Source organism: Phaethon aethereus (assembly GCF_964289735.1).
Source record: "Phaethon aethereus genome assembly, chromosome: 1".
Lineage (NCBI taxonomy): Eukaryota > Metazoa > Chordata > Aves > Phaethontiformes > Phaethontidae > Phaethon > Phaethon aethereus.
The window spans coordinates 127002871-127014437 of NC_138575.1; the positions used below are offsets into that span (position 1 = coordinate 127002871).

An 11567-nucleotide genomic window follows, 5' to 3' on the forward strand; every position below is an offset into this window, starting at 1 on the left:
TCAGCAACACATATAAAGACTAAAAGGAGAATGCCTTGCTGGAAAATACAAAAATGTATATTCTTTTCATGCAGAGAAAGTTTATGGCAAGGAGTCCCTGGAGGACCTGTGATAGACAGGCTTCAGTCTGGGATTGGTCTAAGATTGTTTTGTAGTCCTTAGCCACTGTCTTTACAAGGAATAAGACATTTTCTTTGGGCACAACAGTACTTCCATGAAACTAGCAATTAGACAAGATCTGCAGTACCTGTGACAAATTCTTTAAGATATGAGATATACAGTAATACCAATAGAGGAACCTAATTATTATTATTGCAATATCTTGAAGTGTTTAGTGTATGGGATATGAATAATGAGGAAAAAAGTGATACAAAACTATTATTTTCCAAATGTTCATTTCAAGGCTTTCAGAACTCCCTCCCAATTTAGTAATATTTCACTACAGTGCAAAATCAATAACTTAATAAAATGGGTGGCTTGCCAGTTTTATTTGATTAGAGATTGGAAAAGTGAGGGGCTTTTAATAGGAAAAGTGGATTTTCACTCTGATATGGAATTTATTTCTATCAGTATTTTTATATCTTCAGAGGTCAGATGATTCTTTTCTTTCTAGTGGCAAATGTTATCATTTTTCTGTATTTATTGTAATATTTATAATAGCATGTAAGCATGCTTGAAGTGGAAGACGAGTATGCAGGTCCCTGCATATAAATATCATAAATATGTGCAAATAATTACTACAGAATATTTATTCTGTAAGAATGCTATTAAAATTCTATATGCATTCCATGGGCTGCCAAGTTTCCCGAGTCATGCCACGTGGTGGCCTAAGTTTTAGATTGTAGATAAACTGTGGTAAGATCCTGTAAAAGGCACAATAACCTCCTGTGCTTTTCTGTAGGAATCCAGAGCCATTCACTGCACACTTCCTGGCGGGCAGCGATCCTGAGTTCCTTGTGCTGCCGCAAGCTGGAGAACTTCTTCCAGCAGGCACTGTGGGAACACATATAACGGTGGGATTCAAGCCAAGGATGTATGGCAAGAAGCACACAGCAACACTTGTAATTCAGGTAAGCCTTCCTGAATGCAGTACACAAGGGGTGGAAGGAAAAAAAGAAATCCTGTAAAAAAAAACAGCATTGAAACACATAAATGCACGCACTGTGGTTTTACTACTCTTCACTATGGACAAAATATTAAATCTTTTTATCATTTTATATTTATATTAATATTTAATAATTTATATTAAATCTAATAAAATTTAAATAATAAAATTAAAACTAAATTTTGAAAATGAGCTCATGACAAGCTGGAAAAATATATTATATTTGAATTTCTATGTTATCGCTTTGCCATCATCACCACAGACAGGTACTTATCTCAGTACGTTTGCCCCAGCTCCATATACAACATGACAGAATGACTTTTCACAGAGAATCAAAATAATCATGTTAAAAACTGGTGAATATATGAGTAACTGAATATGTGAGACCTAGGTTATTGATTTTACTTGTATTATACAAGTAATATCCTCCTAGGATCAAAGGCACTGAAAGCTAGATCCTAAACTGTAGAAGGCAGAATTTCAGAACTTGAAACCAGGAATAACTTTTTTAAAACAACCTTCAAAATAAATAAAAAGAATTTGTAGCCAAGTATCTTCTGTAAGCCTGAAGGTCGGGAAACATTTGAAGACATTTATTCCTTCAGTAGTAAAAACGTTCTTATTACTGCAGGAACTAATTTTTAAATCATTCTTTAAAAGGAAACTGTGGAAAACATACAGCAGCAGCCAACACCCCAAACTCTCTGTAAATCATGGATTGCTCTTTAAATCTATTCACTGCGTGCTGGCAATGTTTTCAGGCTACTATATTAGAAGTGAAACAGCAATAATGATTTAAAAAATAAGATCATCAGAAAATAAGATGGTCAAAACAAAGTTGATAAAAAGATGCATAGCAAATAACTAACTGTAGTGTTTTATCTCTTTGAGTGACAACTTGTACAACAGTGAATAAGAAATTCAAATCCTGGAAAAACAAGAAGGCTCTTTAATCCCTCCTACTTGTTTTCTTTTACTATATTAGATATTTGATTAATTTAGTCTTTTTACATAAACAACAGTGGTGCTTATTGCTCTTCCCTTTGAAAAAGAAAATAAGTGACTGAATTTATTCTGTGGGTTTTTTATATTTACATAATGCTATATGACACATCTAAAGAGCTCAGCATGTTCTAATCTAGTTCTGGAACCGAGCTCCTGTTTTTAGGCATGATACAGGTAGATGTGGTAGTCATGTTTGTCTTTGGCTTAACTTCTATCACTAACAATGAGCTTTAACATAATGAATTTGTCTGGAATGGGATAAATATGATGTTCGAAGATTATTATTAACTTTCTAAGAACTCAGTTAGTAATCCAAAATTTACTTTTAGGAATTTATCAGTACAGGTGGGCTTTGAGTAACTGGATTTTTAACCTACATCTACTCACACCTCAGTCTCTGGTTATGATCTAGGCAGATGGCTCTTTACACCTCCCCCTTTGGTACTGTGTGTGGGTGTAGGAAGTCACTCACAGGTATTACATATACATATCAGATCACATCTTGTCCTATGTATTCCTGCGTGTTCAAAAATACATTGAGGACTCTTAATGCTCGTAGGCACGATTAGGACCAATATTACACCATCAACAGTATATTAGAAGTATTTCTAACATTCTTACTCTAATTGAAGTATTAAGGTGTTTCAGGAATGTTTTGGTGAGGCTTGTGCTCTCTTTGCTCTTATTGGTAGTGCTGTTGTGTGCACCGGCCTCTCCACACAAGAGAGTCATTCCTGTAGTTCTGACGTAAGCCAGAGCATCTGTGACCATGTGTAATTCTGCTGCTGCGCTCTCAACATTTACCTGAAACAAGACTTGATACCATGTTGAGAATACCAGATACTAATTTCTGCATTTCCTGTTAGTTGAAATAATTTTCATTAGTGACCTGAGGGAGACAGATTTAGGTAGATGGCAAAAGCAGTATTAAATCACCGTCATTTGGGGAATAATAATGGAGGCAGTGAACACAATTAATAACGGACCTGAGACTGAAGAACCTCTCTTGCACATATCCTTTCTAACCGATATACTGGCTGAGACTTTGCTATTTAAAAATAGTCCAAAAGCAGTGAGGAAGTTTCTTTTCTTTTAGTGTCGCCTCTCTACTGATGCTGCTGTAGTAAAAGACTACAGCACTCTTGCTGTAAAATTTCCTTTCAGTTTCTGGGGGTAAAGTCACAGCCCTAACATTAACATATTTTTATTTTTAAATTCTGAATTGTGAATAGCAGAACCATCATTTTTGTGTGCTTCAATGAACAGTGATAATTAGGCTGTAAAGTACCAGAGAAGACTGTAAGTTCTTTGTTTTATGTTGCTCATTACAATTGTGTTGTAAAGTAAAATGGGAGGTTGGGATTATGGAGAAAGATCCTACAGTAATCTTTTTCTCATTTGTTGAAAGCATTAAATGCAAATATTGTACATGCAATTTTTTTGGTTTAGTTGCCCTGCTGAGAACCCAATCCTGAGGACTTAATTAGCTTTAAGAGATTACAATTTGTCTTCACCAGAATTTAGTGTGTACGTTTTATTAATGGAATGTATATATGTAATTGAAATAATGTAGCCTCATTTATATTTTCTGCACACAAATCATGTACTTTGTGGGATATTTTGTGGATTCTTTAAGACTTTAATATTCCTGAATACGTACAGTAGATTTTATTAATAGCAGAAAACCTTAATTACTTTTCTGAAGCAATTAAATATTCTTTAACAATCATTAAAACTTCTGTTCTCAATCAACTACGTATCAAAACAACTGAAGTTAGACCATTATTTAAATAGCTGTTAGGAATCTTAATTTTGTAAAAGTGACACAGCAAATTACTTAAAAAGTTCTGTAGATCAAAAAATGAAATATAATAAAGAGCCGGTAAAGAAAATAATCATGCTTGTTCCTGTAGCTGTGAAAGAGGACATTCTAATCTAGTTAAACTACAAGTTAGAAACAATGACATAGTGCATGAAGAGCATTTTTAAATAGGTATTTTAAATAGGTATTATTCCATAATCAAAATTCCACATTTGTAATAGCTTTAGTAACAGCACAGTTCTCACTGAAGAAAATGTATTGCCATTAATGATAAATTAGTGAAGAGAGCATGCTGCTTAGATAACCTATAAAGCGCCGTGAGGAAAAAAATGACTTCCTTGGCCGCACCGGCATCTCGGAGCTGGGCTGTGATGTGCCGGTACAGCTGCACAGAAAACCGACATTGCCCGAGGACGGCACGAGGCAGCTGGGGCAGGGGCTGCTCTGCGGAGGCTTCCCGGGGCAGGGATCGCTGCCAGGCGCACGGCGGCGCAGCCAGGAGGCTGCCGAAGCCTTGGGAAAGGGTGTATTCAGGTTGGCTTACAGTTAATTTGCTTGCACTGTGCGGAGTTCAGCTAGAAAGCCGAGCAATTGCGTTGTAATTCGTGGCTGAGACTTCGGGGATGTTCTAAAGCAGAGAGCATGCAAAGTAAGTCTTAAAAGATAAAATAGATGTCAGGGTAAACCCGATTGTGGGTAACATTATCAAGCCCTCCAGAAGTCAGGCTTGTGGACCTTTATTACTGAATAATCGCTAACTTAGCCTATGGAAGATAGCATATCAAAACCATTTGTCATGCTGTTCTGGAAATAAATGATGTAGCGTGCAAGCCACAGTACCCAGGTGTGGCTTCTCTAAGCCTGTCTATGCAAACTGGCTTATCTTAACAGCAAATGGTACTGTTACATATTCAGTAGCTCGGTGAAAATATGTTCTGCGTTGTTCCTGCTGGATTGGTTAATTACCATAGTTTAATGTTATTCTAAATTCTATCTCTCAAACAGAATGAAGAAGGAAAAAATGTAACAAAGTTAATAGGATAATTGAAATAGTTTCACATTAAATAAGACATCACCTGTGTCCTCACCACTGGTTGTTGTTGACCTGAGTTTCACAATTAAAAGCAGAGATCCAGAAAGTTTGTTACAGGCAGTGAATGCGGCACATCCTATAATTAGCACCACTGGATTTTAAGTGCAGAATCGCTAATGAAAATTTTTGATTCACAGGTGTCCTGGTTTCACCGTGACAACAAGCATGAGGAAAGGTTACTTTGCTTATTGACAATTTAATTGTCATAATGCCGAAAAATAATAACAATATGGTAATTGTTGCTGTATGAGGGTATTCAAACCATTGCCAGGACTGGAGGAATGGTTGATATTGATTGTATTGCATCTAAGCAATGCTGTGAAATATTTGAAATGCAGAACTCAATTTAGCCACTTTTAATTCTATCTGGAAATGTTCCTCTAATCTTAGAAAATGATTGTTAGCCATCTTCATTAGAAATTGCTCAGAGCCTGGCTGGGCATTGGTCTGCGTGTGGGAGGTGGTGAGTGACTGCCTTTGCATCACTTGTTTTGTGTTGGTTTTTGTTTGGGGTTTTTTTTCCCTCTTTCCTTCACTTATTAAACTGTCTTTATCTTGATCCATGAGTTTTCTTGCCTTTGCTCTTCTTTTCCATAGTTCACATAAAGGTGTGGTTTAATTTCATTCCGTATACACTGACCATAATTGGTAATTTTTTGCTTGTCACCACTGCAATATAAATTAGGGGTCAGGGAATATTGGGTGCACTATCTGTAATTTCCTGTGTTTTAACCTATTTGGAAGTCTTGAAAATTCTATTTGGACTTTCCTGAGTTAACAGTGTTTGGAAGATAATTGGAATACCATTTACCTTAAAATTCCTGATACTTGCTCCCAACATTTAACGCCCTCCTAACGTAGATTTCTCTGGCAATTAATTAGCATGTAACAGCAGCATTGCCAGCCTACAGTGAATACGTATGGATGATCTGTGTTCTGCAAATTAATCCTATGAATCATGAGCCATCTGTAGGAATGGATTGAATACCAAAAAATATACTTTTATATAAATTATTTGGTGGCTGTTACCAGTATTTGCTGAATAAATTACTTCATGAACATTACTCAGTCAGCCATCAAGATGGTTAAATAACTTACTAGAATAATTTACGATATTTAGTAAAAAGTGGCAGCACGCATCTCATTTTGTAATTCTTCAAAACATTCTTCAGAAAGATTTAGCTCTGCAGATGGCTGTTACTCCAACCACGTGATCCAAATTATTGTTCTCTTCGCACTTAATTAGGTTATAGTCATCAGGAATTTTGAAGTTTTGATAAGTCATTCATTTCAACAAGAAATACTCCCTCAGATTGTCAAGGACATTCAAACTGTGGTCTGGTGTTTCTTCTTAAATTGAGTGTGAAATAGGCCTAGAGATGCATTGCAGGGAGCCTGGGATTCTTAAATACCTATGTTTATATTACATATATCCTTAACAGAGACTCTCTTTGATATTTCTAGTCTAGTAAATTGTGTAGATTGTAGTAGATTCAATACCTTCATCTGTAGACTTTGTTATTATCAATGCTAGTATTAGAATTGTACCAAATTTGATGTAATAAACTGCACTGCCTTAAGCATGGGAAGAGGAAGAGTTCCTCTGATTTGGGAAATTTTGACCCACTTCTTAGGCAAGTAAACACAGCTTGTAATCAAATATTATATCATAATTATACGGTCATATCCCTCTCTCCTTTCCACCACTCCAGAAAAGAATAAAACTTGATCTGTCTTTTACTTTGCTGAAACATGTCTGACCTGGAAACCCAAAGCAGCAGCTTTGAGGCACTTGCACAGATTCTGAACTTGGTAGACTTGCTCTTGCTGCAGTTTTCATATTAGTTTCAACAGTTGTTCTAGTTAAGCTGTACAGCCTTATCCTGAAAGAAAATACTTATGGCTTCAGCAGCATTTGAAAACCTAATATTTTGCCCTTGAAAATTAAATATTCTAGTAAAACAGACATTTGTGGGTGTCTAAGGTTTTTGGAAAATTACTGAATTCTAGGTTGTCTTGAAAACTACTGAATTCTAAGTGGTTCTAGAGCTAAACAAGGCACTAACCAAAGTTATGTTGTCAGTTACAGTAACTCTCTTCCATTTCTGTAACACTTGTTTCCCCTATAGCAGAAAATGCTGAACTAAAACAAGAGTCTTCCTTTCAGTAAATAGTACATAAGTGCCCAATTTTTTTCACAGTGACTGTCTCCAACTGTTTTGGATGATAGCACATGATTTACAATAGATGGACTACCATAGTTCAAGGTGATGAAACGATAAATTAGGGTGTTTTGTTTTGTTCTGTTTTGCTTTTTTAGTTGTTGCTGGTTTAGGTTGATGGGTCCAAGCTAAAGGGTTCATGTGATAATGCCCACGACATTTTCCCTATTGAGCCTAATGAGTTTCCATCAGGGAAAGAGCAATCTCTCCTGCCACAGAACCACACCTGACACAGGCCACAGCAGCAACAGAATAAGCAGCTTTTTTTCACCATGTCCAGCTACAATTTTTTTTTTCACAAAACATACAATCTAGGACATTTGTATAGCAAACTGAAAACTAGCAAAATTAGCCAGAAGGCTATATCAATTGTTTGATGCTGATGATAAATGAAATTAAGAGGTGGCATAGCCCACCACGTTTGTTTAAATTGCACTTCAAGCAATCAAGAATGTTATATACAGTAAAGTTACAATACGTGTGGATTTCATGAATGGAAATGATTTTTTAGTAACTTGATATTCAGTTTAAATCATTGGCTGAAACACCTATTAGGTCTTTTCTGTGACCTTGAAGTGATTAATGAGACTTGCACACAGTGAATATGACCCTGAGGTTAAGTTTTCTTTAAACTAAATCGTTCATCTGCAATACTAAAGAAAGATAAAGTATTTAATCTTTTACTGAAGTTAATAAAACATTTAGCTAACTTGGCAGAGATATTTATTTTTCTTCAATTACATCTTTATCTTTGGACATAAGATACCAATATTGGTCCATGTCACAACTGCTTTTGCTGGACTTTTCTACAGGCAGTGGAGTTACTAGATCATTTCACAGTATTAAGTAAGGTTGAGAATAAAGATGAGTTAATCTGCCAGTTTTACACAGGAATAATATTCAATTTAAATTAGATTTTGATTTTAGCAGAATAGTAATGAACGTTTAAAAATTATACATGCATGATAAAATATCTATTAAGATCTTATGCTTACTAATCATATTTGAATAAGGCAATTCATTCAGAAGACACTATGTAAAATCAGTACTGCCAATTTTAAAGTAGAGGTTTTAAAAAATGTTTCTTTAAAAATACACAGCAAAAAAAGTCACCTGTTCTTTCAACATTAACACAGAAAAATATAAATTTAGCTACCAAAACACTGGTTGAAACCAGTTGCCTAACAAGAAGCACCACAATTAGAGATTCTTATGGTGATGACATTTAAGATCTGTAAGTGTATGCAGCCTATATGTGAAATACTATAAGTGCTGTATAAGCATGTAGCAGAGAACAAAGCTTGTGCAAAAGCATTTACAGTTCAGTGGTCTGAAACTTCTTCCTGCTGAAGAGCTGCAAGATGAATGCAAAACTGCGTGCAATCATACCCCTTAATTATACTTCAGCACCGACAGGGTAACAAAGAAAAAACAAAGGTAAACATCGTCACTTCAAACTTTTTTGGTGACAGATATAAAATTGATATTTAACAAAACTTAATAAAGTTGAGGAGCCACTTTAACATTCTTTTTATTCTCTTCTGTATGTTGTTACAGGTAGGGGATGACTGTAGAGAAAGCTTGAGACAGGGAAGGTTGACTGCTCTTCCCTGTGGCCTGTGTAGTGCTTTACCTAGGCCATAATTAATTGTCAGAGTGCAAGAAATAACTAGACAAATGTACACACTATGCTCTGGAGATGGTTGATGGCTTTTATGCTATGTGAAAATTTGCCACAAAATTTTGATGAGATGGGCCACAAAGCCACCCGTGTTGGAAGTCAGGGAGGGAAAAACTCTTGAGCTTTGAGGCTGACTGTTGCACTGATTTCTAGATTGGTTTGTGAGTATATGTAGCCTTTCTGGCCTTTTGTTTCTTTGGATGAAAAAGGACACTAATGTTAGGTGTAATGGTTATATTTAGAAATGATTGTTCTAAGGATTAAGTTAGTTTTAGATGGGAGAAGAATTACATAAATCACAACTGATTTTGTAATTATAAATCTCTATGACTTGGAGCAGGAGAGAAAGGTGATCCTACAAGCCATGTCTCTAGGTCAATGCAGCATGATGCAAACCAACAAAACTACTCTAGAACCACAAGCAGCCTGGCTGTGTGATTGCAAGGCTGTGCCAAATGTGGAAAGACAGGTCTTGGGAATTGGGAAATATAATTTATTTAATGTGACTCCACTGCTTTGAGGCTGCAAAAGTCATAGTCTCGTGTGTTCTGTGTACTGTGTACATGCACTATATTCCATGTTCTGTATATAAAAAAAAAATCACTTGGAATTAAAATATTTCGATAGACCTACATCATCCTATATTTTTCACTCCGTGTTCCCTACAAGTGCCTTGGAAGCAAAAAAGGCCCCAAACATAGACCCCATAGGGGTTTCCAGTTGCTGAGTGTGAAGGAATAGATGACGGTGCACGTCTGAAGTGGGCATGCAACACTTTGTCTTTCTTTTGCATGGTACAAAGTTGTACATAATGACATATCATTTTAAATCTTTGGAGTTTTTGTATTTTTTTTTTGTTTTGTTTGTGGTTTCTTTAGAGAAAAAGGAGAACAGTAAACTAAAGACCCATGAATAGACCTTTTCCTAGGTATAATGACTGGAAGGATAATGCTGAAGATTAATTATTGAAAGCAGGTTTATTCCAAAAGTGATAAATTAAAAAAACAAAAATACTGAAAGATCATGGCTTTTTAGCAACCAAAATTCTGCTTCAGAACACAAATGAAACATGGGAGATGATAGACAGCGGTATAGCCTTCATATGCATAGAAATAATACTCCTTAAGTGCGGGTGGATGAGCTGTGTAGTGAGAATAAAAATCACGTACTCAGCAAGAATCAAATACTCAAGCATTACAAGACATGACATAGAAACATATGCTCCATTCCTAGAGACCAGTTATAAACAGAAAGCAAAGGAAGAGTGTCATTTTCAATTCACATAACTATTCTTTAAACTGGAGATTTCAACATGAAGCTGCAATTCTCTTGTGCATACTTAGAGTCCTTTTCTTTTAGTTTTGTTCATTATTTTAATGCAAAAAATCCACCATTTGATAATACCATTATTACCAATACCAGAGCTGCAATTAAATCCTACAGTATAAACCTGAGGCATTTATATTGTACTACGGAATAATTACCTTTGAAAAACATACAGAGCTATGGGGTTTACTAAAAAAAAAAAAAGGAATTTTAGATCAGCTAGGAAGTTAAATTTCTTATCTTTGTTATGTTTGATCCTGAATTCATAAAGTTAAATGTGATTTCAGTTCTCTCTGTTCCAGGAATGCAGTTCTTATTCCGTGTTATTCCATTACCTTACATGGAAAAGGATAAATACCTTTTATAATCAATGTAGCATGGTAAATCACTGTCAAAAAGTTTCAAGGTATTTGATCACTGATCATTTTTTTCTATGCCTCTGTTCATTATTTTCAGACACAATCAATGCAGTGGACGTATAAAATCAATGGACTGCCTCCACAGACCATACCACCTACAAGGCCAGCAAAAGTGGTTTCTACCAGCAGTTACGTAAGATCAGCCACAGTTCGACAGCGCAATTTTTTACGTGAAAATCTGAAACTTACAACCACTGGAGTATCCTCACCAATCAAGGGGGCACCTTTGGTCCTGAGGACAAAATAGAGAAAGTTATGATCAGTTATTTTTTTTTGTGGGAGAGCATGTGAGGTAGACACTTTCGTCAAATAAATTCCACAGATAAAACAGGATATGTTTTTTTTTATTCTTTTTTAAACAGATATGATATGCGTTGATTTTATGCTTTATATGGAGGATTCAGAGTGCCTGAGCTCTAATAATACTCTTGTTTTTCTATGAACAATTTCAGATGTTTACCTAACAGCTATGTATATCATATAGATATCAGCAAGTTCTAATGAGAAAAAAGTTTGAGTTGAAAAAATGTACTTGAAAACTGGGGAATTCAAACTAACTTTGCTTTCTAAGGGATATTAGTTTGATAAGACTTTAATAGGAAGCTTCAATGAATGTTCTGTGTGATTCAACACATTACAGCCATGCAAACCAAGCAAGCAAACCAATCCCTGATCTCTTTTACAATAAAATGCTTTCCCAAGGTTTGCAGTGTTTTGCCAAGATGAAACATGTTTATATGTTGTGTGTTCAGAGCTTGAATGCCTTTCAGATTCTCTTGGTTTGGCAAAATTTCATTAATTATGTCATCTTTACTTTGTTTAAAATAAGAATCCCGATTTATTTATCCCATAACACTTCAAAATCTTAGATAATTATACATAACAACAAGTGAA

General features: G+C 35.4%; 1 protein-coding gene across 1 annotated transcript in view; it reads left to right on the forward strand.

The window, feature by feature from the left end:
* Positions 1-11365, forward strand: part of CFAP47 (cilia and flagella associated protein 47) — a gene marked incomplete at its 5' end in the record, with an annotated part of 409359 nt that extends 397994 nt beyond the window's left edge. Inside the window, 2 exons of the mRNA XM_082014136.1 lie at positions 902-1070; positions 10711-11365. Of these exons, the coding sequence (XP_081870262.1) occupies positions 902-1070; positions 10711-10920 (379 nt within the window). The 3' untranslated portion in view covers positions 10921-11365. The remainder of the gene's footprint in view (positions 1-901; positions 1071-10710) is intronic.
* Between the last annotated feature and the right edge of the window lie 202 nt (positions 11366-11567).